At 36.8% G+C, this 25460-nt stretch overlaps 1 protein-coding gene across 2 annotated transcripts in view; it reads left to right on the top strand.

Annotated features, from left to right (window-relative positions):
* Nucleotides 1–23125, top strand: part of LOC128527446 (butyrophilin subfamily 1 member A1-like) — a 37288-nt gene extending 14163 nt beyond the window's left edge. The window contains exons 3-11 of one of the 2 annotated variants that reach the window (XM_053499799.1): nucleotides 4092–4442; nucleotides 7363–7641; nucleotides 7905–8006; nucleotides 9472–9504; nucleotides 13643–13675; nucleotides 16542–16574; nucleotides 18927–18953; nucleotides 20605–20631; nucleotides 21994–23125. In XM_053499799.1, coding sequence (XP_053355774.1) covers nucleotides 4092–4442; nucleotides 7363–7641; nucleotides 7905–8006; nucleotides 9472–9504; nucleotides 13643–13675; nucleotides 16542–16574; nucleotides 18927–18953; nucleotides 20605–20631; nucleotides 21994–22538 — 1430 coding nt within the window. In that variant the 3' untranslated portion in view covers nucleotides 22539–23125. The remainder of the gene's footprint in view (nucleotides 1–4091; nucleotides 4443–7362; nucleotides 7642–7904; nucleotides 8007–9471; nucleotides 9505–13642; nucleotides 13676–16541; nucleotides 16575–18926; nucleotides 18954–20604; nucleotides 20632–21993) is intronic. The other variant, XM_053499807.1, reaches the window with a different exon arrangement.
* The last annotated feature ends 2335 nt before the right edge of the window (nucleotides 23126–25460 follow it).

The raw sequence follows: 25460 nt of genomic DNA on the forward strand, positions 1-25460 counted from the left end.
GGCGTTGCTGATTGGTTGGTGCGCTGTTATTGAGATGACGTCTTTAAGGAAAGGAGGCGTTGGTTGCCTGGTTACCAATGGCGGCGATCTGGAACAACTTCTGAGGGTTTCTTTGTTGCAAGACTTTGGAATTCTGGCACGACGTCTTGTTAAGAGACCTTTCCTTTCCAGGAATAATATGAATATGTTTCAATCTTCTTCTTCTTTGTCTTTCGGCTGTTCCCTTTCAGGAGTTGCCACAGCAAATCATCTGCCTCTATCTAACACTATCCTTTGCATCCTCTTCTCTCACTCCAACTAACTTCATGTCTTCTCTCACTGCATCCATAAATCTCCTCTTTGGTCTTCCTCTAGACCTCCTGCCTGGCAGTTCCAACCTCAGCATCCTTCTACCGATATATTCACCATCTCTCCTCTGAACATGTCCAAACCACCTTAATCTGGCCTCTCTGACTTTATCTCCAAAACATCTAACGTGGGTTGTCCCTCTGATGAACTCATTCTTGATCCTATCCATCCTTGTCACTCCCAAAGAGAACCTCAACATCTTCAGGTCTGCTACCTCCAACTCTGCCTCCTGTCTTTTTTTCAGCTCTACTGTCTCTAAGCCGTAGAGCATTGCTGGTCTCACCACTGTCCTGTACACCTTTAATTTTATTCTCCCTAATACTCTTTTATCGCACAACACACCTGACACTTTTCTCCACCCATTCCAACCTGCCTGTATCCGCCTCTTCACCTCCTTTAAACACTCTCCGTTGCTCTGGACCGTTGACCCTAAGTACTTAAAATCCTGCACCTTCTTTACCTCTGCTACCTGTAGCCTCACAATCCTCCTGGGTCCCTCTCATTTACACACATGTATTCCGTCTTGCTGCGGCTATTCCTCTGCTTTCCAGAGCATACCTCCACCTCTCCAAATTTTCCTCCACCTGTTCCCTGCTCTCGCTACAGAGCACAATGTCATCTGCAAACATCATAGTCCATGGGGACTCCTGTCTTACCTCATCTGTCATCCTCTCCACCACCAGAGCAAACAAAAAGAGGCTTAGAGCCGATCCTTGATGCAGACCCACCTCCACCTTGAACTCTTCTGTCACACCTACAGCACATCTCACCACTGTCTTACAGCTCTCATACATGTCCTGCACCACTCTAACATACTTATCTGCCACTCCAGACCTTCTCATACAATACCACAGCTCCTCTCTTGGCACCCTGTCATACGCCTTCTCTAAATCTACAAAGACACAATGCAACTCCCTGTTACCTTCTCTGTACTTCTCCGCCAGCATCCTTAAAGCAAATACTGCATCTGATGTACTCTTTCCAGGCATAAAACCATATTGCTGCTCACAAATGCTCACCTCTGCCCTTAACCTAGCTTCCACTACTCTTTCCCACAGCTTCATTGTCTGGCTCATTAGCTTCATACCTCTATAATTGCCACAGCTTTGCACATCTCCCTTGTTCTTAAAAATTGGCACCAATACACTTCTTCTCCATTCCTCTGGAATCCTCTCACTCTCCAAGATCTTGTTAAACAAACTAGTTAGAAACTCTACTGCCACCTCTCCTATGCACTTCCATACCTCCACAGGTATGTCATCAGGACCAACAGCCTTTCCACTCTTCATCCTCTCACCTCACTTTTACTAATATTTGCTACTTTCTGCTCCACAACAGTCACCTCTTCTACTCTTTGTTCTGTTTTGTTTTCCTCATTCATCAACTCTTTGAAATACTCCTTCCATCTTCCCATCACCCTCCTGGCATCTGTCAGTATATTTCCATCTCTATCTTTAATCACTCTAACCTGCTGCACATCCTTCCCATCTCTATCTCTCTGCCTCGCCAACCTGTACAGATCCACCTCACCCTCCTTACTGTCTAGCCTAGCATACAAGTCCTCATATGCTCTTTGTTTGGCCTTTGCCACCTCTACCTTCACCTTACTCTGCATCTCCCTGTACTCCTGTCCACTCTGTTCAGTCCTCTCAGTGTCCCACTTCTAAGCTCTTTCCCTGTATACACTCCTGGACTTCCTTATTCCACCACCAAGTCTCCTTGTCCACTTTCCCCTTACCTGATGATACACCAAGTACCCTCCTATCTGTCTCCCTGATCACATTGGCTGTAGTTTTCCAGTCAACTGAAAGCCCCTCCTGACCACCCATAGCCTGTCTTAACTTCTCCCTAAAGACTTCACAACATTCTTCCTTTCTCAGCTTCCACCACTTTGTCCTCTGCTCTGCTTTTGTCCTCTTCACCTTCCTCACCACCAGGGTTATTTTACACACCACCATTCTGTGTTGTCTGGCTACACTCTCCCCACCAACACTTTGCAGTCACTGATCTTTTTCAGATTACAACGTCGACACAAGATGTAGTCGACCTGAGTGCTTCTGCCTCCACTCTTATATGTCACCCTATGTTCCTGTCTCTTCTGGAAGAAAGTATTTACTACTGCCATTTCCATCCTCTTTGCAAAGTCCACCACCATCTGTCCTTCTACTGTACATTCCTGTCCTGAAGACCAAACCTGCCCATCACATTTTCATCACCTCTGTTCCCTTCCCCAACATGTCCATTGAAGTCTGCACCAATCACCACTCTCTCACCTCTGGGGATGCTCTGCATCACTTCATCTAACTTATGACTTAATTTCTCCTTCTCTTTTAAATCACATCCTACCTGTGGGGCAAACCACATTGAACATTATTTCTTCAATTTCCAGCTTCAGACTCATCACCCTATCTGATACCCTCTTCACCTCTAGAACATTCCTTACAAACTTCTCTTTTAGGATAACTCCTACTCCATTTTTTTCCTATCCACACCATGGTAAAACAATTTGAACCCTGATACTAAGCTTCTAGCCTTGCTACCTTTCCACCTGGTCTCCTGGACACACAGTATATCCACCTTCCTTCTCTGCATCATATGAACTAACTCTTCCCTTCCCTGTCATGGTCCCAACATTCAAAGTCCCTACTATCACTCCTAAACTTTTGCCTTTCCTCTTCTCTCTCTGCTTTCGAACACGCCTTCCTCCTCTCCTTCTTCGACCAAAAGTAGCCCAATTTCCACCAGCACCGTGTAGGTCAACAACACCAGTGGCAGTCGTTGTTAACCCGGGCCACGACTGATCCGGTATGGGAATTATATTCGTGATTCGCATCATTGATTTGACAAATGTTTTACGTCGGATGCCCTTCCTGACACAACCCTCTGCATTTATCGAGACTTGGGACTGGCACAAGAAGACACTGGCTTGCCATAATATTTCAAATAATGAAATTGCAATAAAAAAAAAATCTACACATAGACCTTAAAATAGAAAAAAAAAAAAGTGATGTTGAATTCAATGTGTGAAATTTTCTTTTGTCTTTTCTTCTTTCATACCTGACATTCAATTATTTTATTATTATTCTGTAATAGTTGGTTTTTCATTGATTCTAATGCTGATTTGTTAACAGGTGTTTGATTTTTTTTATTATTAGATAAATATATTTATCATTTGATGTTTGGATTTTCATAATTAGATATGGATATTTATTATTTGATGATTTATTTAGTGTGAATAATTATTTTGCCATGTGTGCATTATTTATTTGTTGCGATGACTTGTCATTCTAAGTGTTGGTATTTTAGTTATTAGATGTAAGTATTCATTCTGTTATTCATGTAAATAATTAGATGTAATTATTCATTAGTGTAATCCGACACAAAAAAGTTAAAAATATATAATGGTAATGGGTGCAGTGGCTCTTTTAGGGTAGTCAGTGGGTTAATTGGCTGGCATTTCTGACACAGTGTACACCATTGGCACATGTCCTTCAAAACATGTTTTTAAAGGATGCAAATTAGTAATATGTGATATCTTACTTTTTTATTGAAATATATACTTTGGTGATTATTGCAGGTATTAGTCAGACTTTAGTTCCAACAGATTAGTTAGACTTCCTTCTCCATCCCAAAAAGTGCATAAATTAAAGTACATTTATTAATGTACTGTGTTCTTATAAAATAATAATACACACATTGATAAAGTATTTGTTTATTTTTTGGGGATGTGGGGGGCTGAAAAGAGCAATTTAAGGTGGTTGGCCCAGAAGCTCCTCTTGTTGCTGTAGCTGGTGTAGACCTGGTTCTGCCTTGTTTCATCAAACCCAACACCAGTGCTGTGGACATGACTGTGGAGTGGGTGAGGCTAGATGGAATGGGTTCATTAGTGCATCTCTATGAGGATCATGAAGACAGAAATATAAATCAGGCTCAGTTATACAGAGGAAGGACATCACTGTTTAAAGAGAAGCTACAGGAAGGCAATACTTCACTCAAACTCTCAGCTGTCCAAGTCTCTGATGACGGAAAATATAAGTGTCTCATTGAGGGCAAATCCTGGTATGATGACATCACTATTCAAGTTATTGTGGAAGGTAAGACCTATTACTACAATGTTGCATTGTACAGTGAATATTTTAATACCTATGTTTTCTCATACCCTCAATGGCCTGTACATACATCCACTTACAAAATATGTATTTTCCATTGTATTTACTTACAGGCAAAGGTGGCAAAAATGTAGTGAGTGAAAGTAAATAGTATTACATATTCAATTCTGCTTACTACATTTTTTTATATTTGGCAAGGGGGGAAAAGTTACGTTTTGATATTTAACTTGTATGAGGGGAACTATGGTGTAATTTTTGTACCAAAAACTTTAGCGGAAACTCGATGCTCTCTCCGCGTTTACTGTCACAGCCAATTAGAAGCTGGAGGAGGGAACATTGTAATTCTAATTTTGTTTCTGATTGGCTGGGTATCAGGTATTAGACACAGATGTAACGTGATATGAGCCAGCCAATAGTAAACAGGCGTCCTAAATTCTAAATTTTACAATAATACTGGGGATTTCAAACCTATAAAATAACACATGGAACTAGGTAATTATGTAACAACAATAACAACAGTCAGTTGATTATCCTGACTTCTGGTGTCCCTGAACGCTATATTAACTTAAACACATCATTTGTTATTTTATCCGCAAAACAATTCTTGCTATCCGTTATCACCCAAATGAGGATGGGTTCTCCCTACGCCATTTTAGGGAGTGTTTCCTTCCCACTGTCGCTGTCGTCCTTAACTTGCTCATCAGGGACAATCTTATAATTTTGATTTATACACATTCATGTTTCGTACAAACTTCAATAATACTTTTAATTGTGTAAAGCTTCTTTGCGACAATGACAATTGTTAAATGTGCTATACAAATAGAATAATTACATTTAATTGAATTTTAAGACACAGAGGTCAGCTGTTGTGGAATAGTTCTTGCAAAAACAGTATTGTAAAGTGATTTTGCGAAACTTATTAAGCACCATGATAAAACTGTCTCTCATAAAGACCAACTCAGAAAAGCGAGACCAAAACTTAAAGTTGAAGAGGAGAAATTCATTTACAGTTACCAGCCTTATGAGTAGTAGATACATCTTAATATTAACTGTTCGGAGGAGATTTCATATTTTAAATGCCTTTAGCATTGCTTTACAACGTAGAAAGAAAGAAAAATCAGGAACAACCATGGAACTAGAAAGTGATCCCAAGCTTTTGAGCAGTGGTGTATATGTTACGAGTTAGATGTCATTGGGGATGATCTGTAACATTTAAGTGAGATGTTTTTGCCACAGGGTGGCAAAAACATAAAAGTATGTTCACATTTGGAATTAACTAAATGTGCAACACAGTTTGAACAATTTGTTTTAAATTTGTGGCTGGGTGAGGGAGAAATAATGGGGAAATATGGACATTTGTGAATAAATGTTGGGGGAAATGATATTTAAGGCCTTGTTTACACGGGCGTTAAATTTTTGGATAAACAAGCGCGCTCTGAACGTCCTAGATGTTTGTTGCGTTTTGTAGTGGCACATGATTCACTTCTACACTGGTGTTCATTTGACTCTGTCTAACGCCAGCCTGCAGCCCAAATTGTAGTTTGTGTGTTAACCTGTGCATGCAGTGTCGGAAACTGGATATGAAAGTCCTTGTAGTTTATTTGAGGTGCCCCCTTTCAATATGGACCATTTTGCTATATTTGACATTAATCTTCTTGTTTTAAAAATTCTCGTAATACGGCGATGTAGGGAGAGAAAAAAATCGCCGCCGCTACTGAGTTCACCATCTTTATTTAGATTTTTTCCGCATTTTCCTATGTATAGCAGTAGGATCATAGGATATATCCGGTCCTCCAATTCGTAAAATGAACGCGAAGAAAACGCACTAGAAGCATTTTCCTTGCATTCGTTGGAATTTGAACGCCAAGAAAAAGCTGCATGCAACCTTTCTTTTAACGCCGTATAAACACACAGCCAGACAAACGCACAGCCGGACAAACGCACGTCACCAAAGCCTGTGAGAACACTTTCATTGACTCCTATGTGTAGAAAACCCTTGGCTTTTGATCCGCGCTCACCGGATGCTACGAACGCAAGAAAAACGCTTGATTTTAACGCCCATGTGAACAAGGCCTAAGAGAGTATGCAGATGTTAAATATGTTTACTATTGATATATTTGTCTGATGGACTTAAAGAATAACTGTCAACACTGTGTCTTTCCTATATATAAGATAAAAAAGGCAATTTTGATTATATATATATAAATATATATATATATATATATTATTATCATTTAGACAGTATCTAACTTATCTAACTTATTAGAACTTTTATTAATCTCTTCTGAATTTGAGCACTTGCAGATATTAAGTATCTCAATATTTTACTGATTTTATAGTAAATAATTTAATAAAAGCCCCAATTATGAAAAGAGTATTTTCAGCGCACTGTGTGGGGCTCTGAGCCCACAAAGGCTAATTTAAGTCCCCTAATATTAATTTCTAAATGAAGAGTACTTCTTTGTTTAAATAAATAAATAAAAGAAAATATTTTCACAATTAAATGAAAATTCATTATTTAATTTTTTCATTATTCATTCTGTTACAAACATGCTGATATTTATTAAATTTTTTACAGATGTTTGACACTAATTGACACTACAGAGTGCATCACCCTCTCATTTAGAGCTCTAATCTTGATGATGACAAAAATGTCAAAGGATGTTGGGCTGCTTTCTTTCTCAAGCAAAATATGATCATCTAAATACATAGTCTGTCCTACATGCTGCTTTGAAATTTTAAATTACATTTTACTCATTTTCTTTATTATACAGTATATTTAAAATCACACATAATGTAAGTTTTGTTTATGTAAAAAACATACTACTGTATATCAATGAACAATAATGAATAAACAAGAAAACATTTCTTACTTATCCTTTTTTTTTTTTTGTCATGACCATAGTTCTGGGAAGCCAACCAGTGATCACAATGGAGAATTATGATGCCTCACGAGGCATTAATCTAGTATGTAAGTCTAGAGGCTGGAATCCTGCACCTGTGGTTTTATGGTTAGACAATAACGGAGACATTCTTCCTGCTGAAGAGACACAGATACACAGAGAGACTGAGGGCTTCAGTGTGAAACGCCGCATCACTGTTCATGATTATAGTGACTCTAACAGATTTTACTGCAGACTTCAACAAAAACATCACATGATGGAGACAGAAATCATAATTACTAGTAAGTCATATATAGAGGAAATAAAGGGAAAAAACTCTATATTACAATAATAATATTTTTTTTTTAATGTTGGATTTATGTTGGAACATTTTACCATACTCATTTTGATGAGGTGACTAAAAGTGTAACATGATTGCTAAACACACTATTTTTGTATCAGAATAAATTAATTATTTTTTATTATGTTTATTAGTGTTTTTCCTACAATTCTGTCGATATGATTCTAACCTAATTTTAGTACATTTTAATATATTGCATTTTAGGTAAAGTCTTTGGCGTTTGGAAGTGGGTTGTTGGCATTTCACTTTCAGCATGTCTTATCGCTGTTGGAGCAATAGTAACTGCAGTTATCTGTTACAAAAAAGGTAATCTTAAAATTTGTTCATGACCGCTTGAGCACAAATTTTAGGTCGGAAAGGGCTGTAAATCAGCTAATATAAGCCAGGGGAGTTCCCAGAACCAGAGTAAAGAACTAATGCTTTAGTCAGTAGTCCAAAACTTTTGTCTTAAACTTTTTCCTTTCACTTTTTCCAAAATGGTGATTGTGGTTATTCAAGTGAATAGATAAAGTGATCAAGAGTTTGTGACAGCACTCATTTAAGCCAACCTCTTTACAGAGAGCACAGCCAACTGGACTGCTGTGCTTTCCTGTGATCATGCTTATTTTTCAAATGGTCTAAAAAGAACATCAGGACTTACAGATTTTCCCCTACATCTCACAGACATCTATGCATAGACAATATCCATGTATCCAATGATTATACTAGGTTATTGTAACCAAAAATAAGTATGAATTATTCGTTATTTTAAAGGGGAAGTATATTGCACTGTATACTCGGAGTAGGGTGAATTTAGGGAGTTTTTCTTAATTTAGAATAGTTCTGGTAACTTGGGACACTCCTTACATTAGTCTAGGCCAATAGCAAATTGTTTGGTCTTAACCTTGAATATGATTAAGCTTAATTGTAAGCCTAATTAGCCTATAAATATTATGTACTATGATATATTTTTATTAGAGAGGCTATGTGTGAGTTATTGTCATGCTCTTGGGGTAGTTTTGGTAGGCTGGCCATCCCTGGGGAAGGTTCACCACTGTTCCAAGTTTTCTCCATTTGTAAATAATGGCTTTCCTTCTACAGTCCAAAGACATGTCGCACAACCTGTCAGGGACACATGCTTTCAAATTTCCTTAAGTGTAGGATTAGGATTTTTTTTTTTTTTATGTGACTCATAACTAAACTATAATAGCATGTTCCATTTTCAGACACTTGTCTCTTAGGTCTCCCTGGACACCCATACCCCCCTCTCAAACATCAGAAATCAGAAAAGATTATGCTGAATACTTGCCTGAGTGTTTACAGACATGGAATGGCAGTTCTTGATAATTGCTTTATACTAAAACACATAAAGAACACTTCAGCTCTTGGGACTTTTTTGTGAGACTTTGGTTTCTTGCTGTAAAGAACTGTAAAATACATGAGTGGGTAACCCTCCAATCTGATCCCAGCTTTCTAACACATTATCACTGTGCTGCAAAACATAAGCATTACTGCTTGTTAAACTTAACTTAATACACTATCTTGTGTATATGCAGAATATTTAACATAAAATCATGTTAAATATTATTTTACTTTGCTAGACTGATGGAAATGGTGAGAAAGGAAAAAGTAAGAGAAAAAAATTCTGAAGACTGCTTAAGCATTTAACAGATATATTGGGGGACAGTTACATTTTAAAATGTAATTTGTGTTGTCAGTTTACCTTATCACTATACTGCACTGCTTAAATTATATATTTACAAAATGCTCAAATGAACTTTAATTGTTTCAGCCTTAGTCCTTCAAAAAGAGAAGCAAAATGCAGGTAAGAATTAACCTTTTGCACTTTAAACTGGAGCAAATTACATGAAATAACACTCTAAATGTAATGTGTCATATCCCATTTTGTAGACCATAATCAGTGTCATTTATTATAAATAAAAAAAAAAAAACATTACAACACAAGAAATGTTCTACATGGCTAAAAATAAATAAATAAATAAAAATAAGATATTTGAAATAAATGCAGTTTGCTGGAAGAATAGTGCTGAACTGTTAACCTCACGTAAGAAAGTGGTCAGAAATTTCATTATTAAAAGTTGACCGTAGACATCACATCTATTCACAGCTAAATAACATAATATTTTCATACACATAATGTCACAAGAACATACAGGATTGGATCTAAATGGTGGTGTGACCAGTTCAGTTTTCTATGGAGCATAAAGACTCAACTTTGGAACAATGGAGAAACACACTGTTTCTCCAGCTAATGAAATTAACGTCTCTGCCAATGGAATTCTTTTTGCAGAATAAGGTTTTTAGAAAATGGACCCCTCCTGGACTTTGTGAAAACTCCTGTTCTGTCATCTAGTTTAGTGTTTAGTCATTAAAACTTTCATTTTATTTTAAATCTAAAAATGTAATCTAAATTGGGATCACACTGCTACTTTTGCATTAAGTCACCTAACGACACAGACAAAGAAAACCCAGACAGAGGCAGGTCTTGTCAGAAATGTCAGGTAGGTCACTCTTGTCAAAAATAAACTTATCAGAGGGTCCTGGGCAACGCATTACTCAAAATAAAATGAATCCCTGGATTGCCAGTTCTCAGCACATCTTGCCAACCATCCCAGCCCGCTTTAGCTCAATGAAGATGTTTGACAAAAGTGTGCTATTAACCATTCAGGAATTACATATATTTTCATACACACACACATTCGGGGTGACCATTATTTATGACAACATTTTGTCATGTCCTTGAGTTTTGATTGAAAAAAAAAATTGGTGTGGCGTTTCCCTCATTACTCCATAACAAATCAAGCAAATACAATGCCTGGCAGTGATTCTCTGTGTTACATTTAAATTTGGTAGCTTTTTACTATAGGAGAAATTCTGAAGTGTGTAGGGCTTTGTTCTTGCAGATATAAGATAATGATAATAATGCCCCAAAACATACAGTAAACGGTACACAACAGTTTCTCATGGCAAAGAAATGTGATATTTTTCATGAGAGAGTCAACTGATCTCAACCCAATTAAAGATGATTTTCACTTACTGAATATAAAACTGAAAACAGAAAGACAGACAAACAAGCAGCTACACTAAAGGCAAAGCATCTTGATAAAGGAAACACAACGTTTGGTTGTCTATGGATCAATCATTGACTGCAAATACTTTTCATCCAAGTATTCACAACAACCCTTGGGTTTATAATTGTTAGTTTGTTACATTAGTTTGTGTGTGTGTGTGTGTGTGTGTGTGTGTGTGTGTGTGTGTGTGTGTGTGTGTGTGTGTGTGTGTAAAAATTGCTGTAATTCCTGAATGAGTAATGTCAAACCTTTGTCAAACCACATGGATTAAAGCTGAAAATCTTGACCGAAATACTGTAACCACAAGAAGTGAAATACTACAACCAAATTTTTATCCAAAAATAAAAAATTATGCATTCACTTATCAGTTTACAATCCATCCGTGAATCTATCTATTGACCAATCTCTGTAGTTCAACTAGGGGCCGTGAAGGCCAATGGTGTCTATTTGACTATAATGTTTTTACCCATTTTTACGACTGTGATAGAATCTCCGATATCAGTTAATACTAATAATCATTTAACAACTCACAACATGCATTTTAAGAGCATATTTAACATTTTTAAAGGGATAAAGTAATACACCCACAGCTTCATTTACATGGAATTTAATTACACACCCATAAACGCATTTTAAAAAATGTACAACGCCATCTGTTAAGTTTTGGAATTAACTAAAATTTTTATGTGTTATAATGAAGGCACGGAATGGAGGCATGATATTGCCTTTTAAAATTAGCATATCATAGCATTCCCGTGGGGCAATTGCAAATTAAACATAGCTTACAGTATATGTTACCTTAAGCCTATATTATAATCCATTTAAGAATAAGTCTGTGACAAAAAATGTGGAAAAAGTGATGCGCTGTGAATACTTTCCGGATGCACTGTATATACATGCTGACAGAGTTCTTGGTAGACTTCAATGTGATGTTCCTTCATGGCCTGGTGTCAAGAAGGGCAGCAAAAAAAAACACTTCTCTCCAAAAAAAACATTAGGGACAGATTGATCTTCTGCAGAAAGTATGGTGAATGGACTGCTGAGGACTGGGGCAAAGTCATATTCTCCGATGAAGCCTCTTGCTGATTGTTTGGGGCATCTGGAAAAAGGCTTGTCCGGAGAAGAAAAGGTGAGCGCCACCATCAGTCCTGTAGTCATGCCAAGAGTAAAGCATGCTGAGACTATTCTGGTGTGGGGTTGCTTCTCATCCAAGGGAGTGGGCTAACTCACCAAAACACCCTCCGACAGCAACTTCTTCCAACAATCCAACAACAGTTTGGTGAAGAACAATGCACAATGCATTTTCTAGCACAATGGAGCACCGTGCCATAAGGCAAAAGTGATAACTGAGTGACTCAGGGACCAAAACGTTGAAATTTTGGGTCCATGGCCTGGAAACTTCCCAGATCTTAATCCCATTGAGAACTTGTGGTTAATCCTCAAGAGGCGGGTGGACAAACAAAAACCTACTAATTCTGACAAACTCCAAGAAGTGATCATGAAAAAATGAATTGCTATCAGACAGGATTTGGCCCAGAAGTTGGTTGAGAGCCCAGTCGAATTGCAGAGGTCCTGAAGAAGAAGGGCCAACACTGAAAATACTGACTCTTTGCATAAATGTCATGTAATTTTCGATAAAAGCCTTTAAAACGTATGAAGTGCTTGTGATTATATTTCAGTACATCACAAACAACTGAAACAAAGATCTAAAAGCAGTTTAGCAGCAAACTTTGTATATATATATATATATATATATATATATATATATATATATATATATATAATCATTAGGGACTATATGCATATATACAGTGCTGCTCACCATCATTGGCACCCCTTTTTAAGATGTGTTCTTAGGCTTCTAATAAATTAATGTTTTATTTAAAAAATATAGAACCACAGTGCAAAGAGATAAAAATCCAATGTTTATTTGAAGTAAAATTGTTCAAGGAAAAAAAAAAATCCCACGTTAAGATTCTTTTTCTTTTTTCTTTTTTTTTTTAAATGAAATCATGTGTGCCACAATTATTGGCACACCTGATGTTAATACTTTCTATAACCCCAAGACAGCACTTAATCTCCTCCTATAACATGTCTCAGGATAATATAGATAGAGGGATCTTTGACCATTACTACAGTATTTGCACAATATTTCTAGATCATCCAGAGTCCTGGGTCCCCTCTTATGCACTCTCCTCTTCAGCTCACCCACAGGTTTTCAATTGGGTTGAGGACTGGAGACTAAGATGTCCATGAGAAGAGCTTGATTTTGTGTAAATTTTGCCACACGTTTTGGGTCATTATCCTGCTGACAGACCCAATGACGACCCATCTTTAGCTTTCTGACAGAAACCATCAGGTTTTGTTTTAAAATGTCCTGGTATTTCAAAGAGTTCATGATGTCATGCACCTAACAAGGTTCCCAGGGCTTTTTGGAAGAAAACAAGGCCCACAGCATCACAGATCCTCCACCATACTTTACTGTGGGCATGAGGTGCTCTCTGCATAGACATATTTTACTTTACACCTAAACCAGATATGTTGCCAAAAAGCTTGATCTTAGTCTCATCTGACCACAGCCCCTGGTCCCAGTTAAAGTTTCAGTGAACTCCAGAAGTTTATGTTTGACTGTAGGTGACCACCACATATACTGCATTATTGGTACACCTGGTTAAGGTGTGTTTTTAGGCTTCTGGTAACTGCATTTTTATAAATGCAGTCACATTTTTTTATTTCCATGAATCCACATTGTCCTGTACTGTTATGTTCCATTTGTAAATTTGTTTTGTGTGACCTTTTACCTTTTTCCCATATTACACATAATTTCATTTATATAAAATATACACACAATGATTAAAACATCTCTTTCAGACTTAGAGCTTCAAAAGGAGAAGCAACAAACAGGTGAGAGTAAACCTTTTTATTTTTTTAATTGTACTAATTATTTAAATGTACAGTAGGAAAAACAACATAAACCATTAACGTAACTTAATTTAATTATAAATGTAATTGGGAACTTGTTATATGGAAGTTGTTGTAGTTCAGTTCAATGCATTAACATTTTGGTTCTGGATGGAGAGATTTTGAAGAGAATATATGCAGGATCTTGCAGCCGATGTATATCAGACAAGTCCTATTTTAAACTAAGGCTTGTAGATTCATGTCAAAGGTTCCTTCAATAAAGTCTGTGCAACGGTAAACTAATTACGACCAAAAGCATATGCCTCTATCACAGACAATATCACTCATGTCTTGTTAAGGTTACAGTAAGTAGAAGATGTAAATCAGAGCAGAGGGTATTGTCCAATCTTTAATTCCAGCAGAGAAAAGGTTAGTTAAAGGATCAGTTTATGGAAAACCTGCAGCTGTGTTGATGAAAGATGTGATGGTAAGCATAACAGGACCAAAAGTTATAATAAGGGTTATACATGACTGTCTATAAAGCCAGTAAGAGAGCAGCGGAAGTGCAGAGGATTTGGATAACACACTGATTCAGTTATTCTGAAACAGTTATGGAAATACCCAGTAAGACAAAGTGTGTCAAACAAAAAGCTTTAAATAGTAAAAGAATTAGGCAGTGGGAAGGATGTGAAAAATAAAGAGAAATACACTGTTAGTTAACAAGAATTAATATTTTTTTTTAAATAATGGATTAAAATAATTGCTTGGCTGATAAAAGAACAAAAAAATATTAGTCAAATCAGCTAAAACATACCTTGGAATTAAAGGACTCAGGTGGAAATGGTAAAAGAAAAATTAAATAAAGGATCCTGTTGTTCCAAAAAGATGAATGATGTAATAACTACAACTAGATTGTTGTAACTACTACATCATTCATCTTTTTGGAACAACAAGACAATTTGGAACAACCATAAGACAATTCTACATGTATAAGCGTAAAACTAATGAATAAATTATTGAAATATAAAACATTTTATATCATTTATATCATTAATGCAGGTTTTAAAATAATTACAGCTATTAGTATATTAGAAATAGAATAAAACCCTTGCAAATTCACAGCTGATTTCACAAGACAAGTATCAAATATGTACAGTTGAGGTCAGAAGCTATATACACCTTATTCATTTTTTAAAGGATAACATATTCTTACACTAATAATAATAATAATAATAATAATAATAATTTATAAGCAATCTATATATAGTTATAGCAATATATTATTTTTGTGTAGTATCGTTAGTACAGATGAATGTGTTACTTTCAGGAATTTGGAAATTACTTACAAGGCTGAACCAGACTTGTGGAGATCTACAGTACATTTTTTCCCGAGATCGTAGCTGATTTCTACAGATTATCATATGATGTCAAAAAAGAGGCACTGTCCTTTTGCCTAATCAGTGACCATAATGACCATTAGTGTTTGGAGAAAAAAAGGGTGAGACTGAAGAATTCATCCCTACCTTGAAGCACGGGAGTGGCAGCATGTTGTGGGGTGCTTTACTGCAAGAGGGACTGGTGCACTTCACAAATAAAATAAAGCGCATTATGAGGGAGGAAGATTATATGGATCTTTTAAAGCAATATATTAAGACAAACATCCAGGAAGTAAAGCTTGGTGGAAAATGGGTCTTCCGAAAGGACAGTGAGCCCCAAGCATGCATCCAACATTGTAGCAAAGTTAACAACAACATAAAATGAAAATAAAATGAAATAATAATAAATAAAATGAAATAAATCTTTTTCTCTTCTAATATTCAGACATTTCACATTCTCAATATAAAGTAGTGATTTTTACTGACTTAAGACAGGGAACGCTTACTAGGAGTAAATCTCAAGAATTGTAAAAACCCTGAGTTTAAATGTATTTGGATAAGTTGTATGTAAACTTCTGACTTCAGTACAGTATATAGCAAGAGCTGCAGGTCCAGCTGGCATAGTTTGCTGTGCAACCAGGCCTCTTGGTCATGGCTTTCAGCTTACCATCACATATTATTATCATCACTATTATTATTATTATTATTATTATTATTATTATAAGATACATAATGTGCTATATAATAATATATTTAGATTTTCCTAGCACAACCCTCCCGTTTTTATCTAGTTTTGGGACTAGCAATAATAATGTACTGCAAACCCCCATGTCTTATAGCTGCATTAATGGAACATAAGAAAACCTATTACTAAGCTGCACTGTAAAAAAATGAGGAGAGTCAGATTTATATATTTGTTTATTGTAATTAAACTTTGTGACTGGACTCAAGTGACAGGCAAAAAACACACAAACAAAAAACACCCCTGCATCCTGTAAAGAGCCATAACCAGTTGTTGCCTACTGTGAGTAAAAACCAGCTGCTGCAGAGAATTTGTTTGTTTGATTTTTGTTTAATAAATGAAAAATAAATAATTAATGTGTTTTAATATACATTTTATTACAATATCACATATACTGTTATATAACATGGTAAATCTCATAATAATAATGATGAGGATTTATGGGGAACCGTACAAAGACTTTTGTCATTGTATTTGCTTTTTCTTTTGTTTGGTGTAGATTTTATTTACTGGCTCTGATATTTGGGGAGGAACATTCCAGGGAAAAACATTACCTGTTTGCTAGGTTGTTGTCCTTTGTGATGTTTGATTAATTGTTTAACAAATGTATATGGAGGGCAATTACATTTCATAAATGCAATTTGATTTGTGTTGTCCTTTTTCCTTTTCAATATACTCCACTATTTAATCAACTTATACTTTCATTTATGTAATTTACACAAAATATTCAAACCAATTTTATGTCTTTCAGCCTCAGAGCTTCAAAAGGAGAGGGAATATGCAGGTAAGAATAAAGGTTTTTGCTTTTTAACTATTTAATTTGGGTATACAAAGAATTACAGAAAATGCAAATAATTAACTGATATAAAGTATCGTTTTAACATATGACATGAGCAATAATGTCATATTTTAATGGACACTACATGGAGAAAAGAGTTCTGGGGATAGCTCCTTCCTCATATCTCTAGTTCCTACCTGAAATTTGTTCATATGTACTGCTTAAGTCAGGAATAAAAGTCTTTAAAGTGGATTTATTGTAGCCTGACATTTATAAAATGTCTTTGAAACTGTGTACTTACAACATAATAATTAGTACAGTTAGGTTGTGCTGCTAGTACAAATATACTGTACATATTATGTAATAAACATCAAAAACAAATGATCAATCTTTAATCTTTCTATTTTCATATCCTGTGGTAAAGTGTATGAGATGGGCAACATTTTGGTCATTGGCCATGACTCCTTCTTATTGGAGATGAATGGATGGTACTTGGATGTTACTTGTTGCACACTAGTGTGAACAGCAAGTTAGTGCTAATATTGTAAAATGAAAGATTTTATAAGCAACAAGAGCTTAGCTAAAAAGTGACAAGACAACTCACTCGTAAATGTTATGTGCTGAAGCATACAGTATAGTGCAAAAAAATCCTTTCCTCTGTTACACCACTCACTACAGAGATCCAACCTGACTTTGGAAAAAGCATCAGCATGAAAACTGTGTTCAGAGCAGAATGAAATAGGTGTTTATGGGCAACCAGCTGCACACAGGCCTTTGTTTACATGTGCAATTCCAACTTTATATTTATATACATGGTTTTGGTGTGATGGTCAGGTGTCCACATATTTTTGTCCATGTAGTGTATAGAATAGTGTACACATGAAGTCATACAGTCCTGCTCACCATTATTGGCACTCCTGGTTAGGATGTGTATTTACAGTAGGCTTTTAATAAATTTATTTTTTACTGCAAAAGCATAATATCACACTAAAGATTTAAGGAAAAACTCACCTTTAACTCAAGTGAATTAAAAAGAAATACAAAAAAATCTGTGACAAAAAAAAAAAGTTCCACAATTTATTGGCACCTCTAACAATTCTGTAAAAATAAATGTATTAGGCGAATTCTTGTAATTTTTACAGTAGTTTATAAAGTTGAGCAGAGTATCTACAAATGTTTAATTAATAATTTATGACTTCCTGTTTCCCTGTGGTATAAATATGATGTTACACAGAGGCCTATTTTTCTTATTCACTCTTCAACAAAAGACAAGAGAACAGCCCATTCAAGTAAGGTCAGTGTGTTGACCTTCCTGAGTCAGGCAACGGCTACAAAAAAAATAAATAAATAGTCACTCACCTAAACTTGCCCACATCTACTGTCAGAGGAATCATTAAGTAGGTTAAAACAACTAGAACAGTACAGTAACAAACAAGGCTGGATGAGGACCTATGTTTATCCTGCCATCATGCACAGTGAAGAGGATGGTAAGAGAAATTAAAAAAAAATCTTAAAACCTCACTATTAAGGACCTGCATCAAAAAGTGGCATCTTGTGGTCACAAACACCCAATAAACAGACAGTATCTACATGCCAACAAGCTATTAGGGAGGCATGGAAGGAAAAAGCCTTTCTCACCTGCAATCACAAACATAAATGTCTGGAGTTTACTGAAACCTCAACTGAGACTGTTTACTGTGGTCAGATGAGACTAAGATAGAGCTTTTTGGCAACAAACTCTGTCTGTGTCAGGTGTAAAACAAAAGATGAGCATGCCCAGTGTGAATGCTGTGGGCCTGTTTCTCTTCCGAAGACACTGGGAACCTTGCATGGCATCATGAACTCTCTGAAATACCAGGACATTTTAAAACAAAACCTGATGGGCTCTGTCAGAAAGCTGAAGGTGGGTCGTCATTGGGTCTTTCAGTGGGATACTGACCCAAAACGTGTGGCGAAATCTACACAGAAATGGTTTGACAGATACAAATCAAGCTCCTCTCGTGGCCATATTAGTCCTCACATGTCAGCCCAATTGAAAACCTGTGGGGTGAGCTGAGGAGGAGAGTGCATAAGAGAGAACCCAGGACATTGAGGGATCTAGAAAGATCTTTACTGATTTCATGTATAAAAAAAGAAAGAAAGAAAGGAAAATCTTAATGTTTAAGTTTAAATCTTAAGTTTTTTTCCCCCACTGAATAATTGATCTTATAATGTTAATAGTATAAAGGTACTATATTTTTTTAAATGAAAAACTAATTTATTAGATGCCTAAGAACACATCTTAACAAGGGGTGACAATAATGATGAGCAGGACTGTATATATGCATATGGTATCTAATGAGTTTTTGTTGTTTTCAGAGCTGCAAAGACAGGGAGTGGAAGACGGTAATTACATCTGAGTTTGTTGAACTTTTTTTTTTTTTTTTTAAATTACACCCACAAAAAAAATCACATACTCTTTAATTCAATAACCATCACTCTAAAATACCGATAATCTAAGCTCATCAGACCATTTTCCATTGATCCAAGTCCAATCTTTATGCTCCCTAGCAAATTTAATCCTTTTTTTCTGATTATTATCACTAATTAGTGGTTCTCTCATGGCTACACAGTTTTAGTGGCAATCCTGTAAGGTTCTGTCACTTTGTCTATTTAGAAATACTCCTACTTTCACTATTTAACATACTGTAGTGCTGATTTCTACTGTACAATCTTTCATAATGGCAGTTCACCAAGTGTTTATGTGATCTCCATTGATCTCCATTCCAGCAAAATTTCTTCCACAAAGTTAATGATTCAGAACCATCCTTGCATGTTTAGCTGATGTTTTAAAGGGTTTTTAAATCAATTTTTATTGTTTTCTTTGCTTGCTGTAGCCCAATACAGTAGTTTGTCCCCTCTGAAACATAATAGCAGTTTCTGTTACATTTTCAGGGTTTTTTTTTTTTTATTTGTGGGAAGGTGAAAATCTTCAGCTTTCAAAATTATAATAACTTAACACAAATGTAATGTGATCTTTGTGGGACATGTATTATGTTTGTGGGGATTATTACATTAAATGCTGCAGATTTTATAAAATTTTTAGTTCATGTTTGCGGGCTGTTACCATGTTGGCAGGAGTTGGCAAGGGAGCTAAGTGGTTAAGGCACTGGACTACGGTTCGGAAGATCCTAGGTTCAAACCCCACAACCACCAAGTTGCCACTGTTGGGCCCTTGAGCAAGGCCCTTAACCCTCAACTGCTCAGATGTGTAATGAGATAAAAATGTAAGTCGCTCTGGATAAGAGCGTCTGCCAAATGACTAAATGTAAATGTAAATGTATATTTATTTGCCTCTGTAGGCAACAATTTTAATTATTTAATAATTTATTAATTATTAACAATTATTAAATTAACACACACACAGCAAGCAAAGAGCAGGTTAAGCCTTGAGCAGAGAGAGAAAATGGATTTTTAACGTCTCTAATGAGACTTGATTTTGCTTTGCACGGGCGCTGTACACACGCATACAAACACAAAATAAAATATAATTTAAGCGCAAACACGTGGTCACAGTGTTAAAGTAAATAGTACACGCGTGTACGGATGTTGATTATACCATTAGGAGACGTGCACCAAGTCCCAGCAGGGAAGACAATTACCTGACTACGGATTTCTCTGCCTCCACCACGTATCTTTCCTCTACAGTACATTCCTTTTTTTTTTGCTCCGCCCTGTCTATTAGGTGCCAAACTCTGCTAGAAACCTCAGTGCGTGAGACAAAGTGTGTTCACTCCACACTCAACTTAAGTTTTTTTTTTTTTTAAATAATCAAATGTCTCCACGCCGCGTGACACAACGATTCAATTATGAAATTCGTTACTAACCCTAACCCTAACCCTAACTCTTAGTAATCGATTTGTAACTATTTAATTGATTTGTTGTTGCAGCCCTGTAGAATATTATTCAAATATGAATTATCTTATTTCTGTGTTTTGTGTTGCTATTTACTCTTATTTGCAAAACTTTATATAAAATATTGCTTAATGTTTCATAGAATTTATAAAGAAGAAAAAGTTTGCAGGTAAGAACAATTTAACATTTTTATCTTCAGGACAGTTAAATCATATAATGGAAGTAAAAAAGTGTAAGCAAATGAATGTAAGTGAGACTAAAGAGAACGAGAGACAAAGAGAAATATAGAAAAAGAGAGTTTTTACTTTTTATCACATCTTTAATGCATAAGTTAAATAAAATAAATACATATTGACATTTACAAATCCCACCAGGGCACTCGCCAACACCCAAAAACGCTTAGTCCCCATTCAATTTTCAATTTTTCAAGTCCATAGCCCTGTTTAAAATAATTGTTATTGTTTATATTGTCATATTTTGTAGTTGTGTTAACACCAAATGGTATCAAAAAGTTTCAATACCAAGAGAGCTTGTTCAAGCTCTGTTTTTTTGCCATATATTCTCCCTCAATTGCTTTAAAACGTGGCAGTAGAATTTGATGATCTGGCCCATGGGGATGAATTCTCAATACACAGTGGCGAAAATGTCTAAAAATATGTTGAGCATGCACTTGGTTGAGATGCGGACCTGCCTCACCTTTTTTGGTCACAGAGGTGACATGCTCTTCCACTGTAAAGACTGTTGCCTCATTTCAGGGTTGTACCCCTACACTTAAGTTTCCTCACTGGTAATTATTATGAAGGATGGGTTATTCATGGCACGTTGATGGAGTTTTTGGCAGACTTTGCTGCAGTATTCCTTATGCTCCTGGGTCAACAGCCTGGGTTGAACTTGTCAGAAACACAGCGTCTGTTTATTGTCATAAACGTGCTGAATCATGTCGAACGTCTTTTTGGCAGATATTGCCAGTTTCACACAGAATTTCACGTTTGCACTTTGTTCTAATTTGCTGTCTATGAAATAGCAGATGTGGTCAGAATAGCACTAGTTGCACAGCTCCAGATGTGTACACAGGACCATAATTTATGGCACATTGACTTGTAAAGGTCGGTGCTCCCTGTGACTATTTATGTAGGCGTGTGCTGCCTGTTGACATATTACAAAACTAGTCTTTATGAAGGATGGGTTAAATTTCATTTTAGGACAAGCAAAATGTCTATCTACAGTACATTAGCAGGGGGAAAAAAGTTCAGTAAAAGAAAGCCATATTGTAGGAATGATTACTCTAGTAATTAAAGTCCAGAATTTTTGTTTAACAAAAAAAAGACCTAAAAAACCTAATGGTTGTTATACTCTTATGTCATAGTGGAGCATTCTGTAGGCTTGTTGATGACAAATTCATAAAAAAAAGTATATTGTATTTATTTATTTGTTAATTTATTTATTTCACAAACATTGTTTAATAATCAATTAATTAGTTTATTTAACACACATGTTTCTCTGACTGAATAATTGATTTTGTTATACGAAGTGTCTGTGTTTCTCTCAGTGGATGTGACTCTGGACCCTGATACAGCTCATCCTCGACTCAGAGTGTCTGATGATGGAAAACAGGTGACACTTGGAGACACCCATCTAGAGAATCTCTCTGAAAAACCAGAAAGGTTTACATATGAATCCTGTGTAGTGGGAAAGCAGAGTTTCTCCTCGGGGAGATTTTATTATGAGGTGCAAGTCAGTGGGAAAACTGGGTGGAGACTAGGAGTTGTAAGAGCGAACATTAACAGGAATGAGTGGCTTAAACTGAAACCTCAGGATGGAGGCTGGATTGTGGCAGGGTTAAATAAAAATGAGTACTGGGCTTTTGAAATTACCAATAAGCCCCTCACACTGAGAGAGAAGGTGGGGAAGGTGGGGGTGTTTGTAGATTATGAAAATGGTCTAATTTCTTTTTATGATGTGGAGTCTAGGTCTCATATCTACTCTTTCACTGGTCAGTCTTTCACTGAGAAACTCTACCCATACTTTTGTCCTTGGGACAATAAACCACTGATCATAACTGCTGTTACTGAATAAATATCTGGTTTATATTCTATAACATTTTAAAGAGCACTTTACAACTGCCCATAATCGCTTATTCTAAAACTAAAATTATTTGTATAAAAATGTATAGTATATAAAATCAACAAACAGTTGATAATTTGTTTTTGATAAATGTTTTTTAATAGTCCTTGTTGGATTGTATTTTTTTTTCTATTTTTAGACTGTAAATATGAATATGTCCATGACTTTACAAAATAAATTTATGTCTCCAGATCCACCATCTCCCTGTCCAGGTAAAGCATTTTCTGGATTAATGATATGACTCACTTCCTCACCTCAAGTCTATGATAATTTCTCTCAATACCGAGAGAACTAAGAGAGAAAATTAATTATTCAGAATTGGTGAGGATTAGTACTGCCCCAGTGTTACTGACCAGCACCAAGCTGAACTTTCTGAACATGGTTTGAGAGAAATGTTGTTGGTTTTTTTTTTGTTTATTATTCTGATTATTGTTAACTGTCCATTTTTTCCATTTATCAGTAATAGTGTACCCAAAGTTAAGAGCACTGTTGACACATTTACTCACTATAGACTTTATTTTCTACCCCTTGCCAGTACTGGGTTGGATCTTTCTTTGCCTTCAGAACTGCCAGAACTCTTTGTGGTATAGATTCATATTGTCATCACAGCATCACACAGTTGCTGGATATTTGTTGGCTGGACATCCATGACTCAAATCTGTGCTAAAACATTCTGAAATGCTCTATTAGACTGAGATCCGGTGACTGTGGAGTCCATTTGAATACAGTGAATGTGGTATCATAGTAAAAAAAAAAAACTATATACTGTAAGATAATTTTAATTTTGCAGCATGGCGTGTTATCTTGTGGTCCTGAAGGTGTGAACATGGATAGCAACAATACTCAAATATTCTGTGACATTTAATGATGCTTAATTGGTACCAAGTGGCCCAAAGTGTACCAAATTCTCCCCACAACATTACATCACCAGCAGATATACAAAGCAGGATTCATCACTGTTTTTGTGTTGTTTATGCCAAATGTTAACCTTAACATCCAAATGTTGTTACAGAAATCGAGACTTATCAGACCAGGCAACATTTTTCCAATTTTCTGTTGTACCTGTCTATTGGATATAGGAACTATTCTCTGAATCCCTAGAAATTGCTTCTGTTTAAAAATCCTAGTAAATCAGGAATACTCAGACCTGCCCATCTGGCACCAACAATAATGTCAAATTCAAACAGAATCTGGAGATGTCAAGCTTTACAACAAGATATTTCACTACTACTGTATATTGGTAGATACACACACATTTAATTATTTAGTTTTTCTTTACAGATGTGGCCGAATACGAATACGCGTTTTTTCCCGTGAAATTTCGCAATTCGGTGTACGCCATGCCACAAAATCCTACGAGCAACATTCGGGAATTTAAATAAATGTGTTGTGCTTCACTGAATATTGGCCAGATGGCCTATGGAAGGACTTTATCTAAAAGCCAGACCAAGTGCAAGAAAGAACTGGGTATAATTAATTTAATTTTAATTTTATTTTATTTCTATAGCGCTTTTAACAATTGTCATTGTCGCAAAGCAGCTTTACACAATCAAAATAATTATTTAAGTCTGTATGGAGTGTACTGTAAGTGTGCATGAATCAAGATGAGCAGATCGTCCCTGGTGAGCAAGCTGCGGGCGACAGTGGCAAGGAAAAACTCCCTGAGATGGTAATAGGAAGAAACCTTGAGAGGAACCCATCCTCATTTGGGTGAAACAGAGAGCTGGACTTGAGCTGCATTCATACAGCAAAGATCCAAGATGGCGCCGAGTATGGCTGCCTCGTCGCGAGCTCCCTCAAGCAATAGTGGTTTCATAACAGCAAAGATCCAAGATGGCGCCGAGTATGGCTGCCTCGTCGCGAGCTCCCTCAAGCAATAGTGGTTTTTGGTATCTAATTCTATTTTTATTTTATTTTATTACTAGTAACACGTTATGTCTTTTTGTTTACGACCGCCAAACATTACTGGATATAAGAGCAGGACTTTCTTACCGTTTTCCGGAGTTCAAGTTTTGGAACACAGATCCTCCATTCACAAATCCCCCATTCATCTCGTCCGAGACGCCTTTGTCCTGGATCCCTGGAACCTGCAAACGCCGGCGTAGAGGTAGAAGATCCGGCGTTTTGGTTCGACTGAGACGGCGCAGTAACAGACCACCGCTCCCCAGCTTATTACTAGCAAACGTACAGTCTCTGGAGAACAAGCTTTGTGAACTTCGGGCACGAATCTCCTTCCAGCGGGAGACGCGGGACTGCTGCGTGATCTGCCTTACAGAAACCTGGTTGTCGGACAAGATACCGGACTCCGCGATTCAGCTACCAGGATTCTCCGTGCACCGCGCAGACAGGTCGCGGGAGCTAACTGGGAAAAGCAAAGGCGGCGGCGTGTGCTTCATGATCAACAACTCCTGGTGTGATTATGCAAACGTGCACCCGATAAAGTCTTTTTGCTCACCGGACCTGGAGTTTCTGATGCTTATGTGCCGTCCATTCTGGCTACCGAGGGAATTTTCAGCAGTCATTATTACGGCTGTTTATATTCCCCCACAAGCCGACACTGACCGTGCACACGGGGAACTGTACAGCGCGATCAGCAGTCAGGAAACCGCGCACCCAGAGGCAGTGTTTATTACGACTGGAGACTTTAACAAAGCCAACTTAAGGAAAGTTTTACCAAAACTCCGTCAACACATTCAGTTCAACACACGAGGAGAGCAGCTGCTCGACCACTACACTTCCTTCCGGAATGCATACAAAGCCCTGCCCTGCGCCCCTTTCAGCCAATCAGATCATCGCTCTATTCTGCTTCTGCCTGCCTATAGGCAGAAGCTGAAACAGGAAGCTCCAACCCTAAGGGCGGTGCACTGTTGGTCG

The sequence above is a fragment of the Clarias gariepinus genome, chromosome 1 (genome assembly GCF_024256425.1).
Source record: "Clarias gariepinus isolate MV-2021 ecotype Netherlands chromosome 1, CGAR_prim_01v2, whole genome shotgun sequence".
In the NCBI taxonomy this organism is placed as follows: domain Eukaryota; kingdom Metazoa; phylum Chordata; class Actinopteri; order Siluriformes; family Clariidae; genus Clarias; species Clarias gariepinus.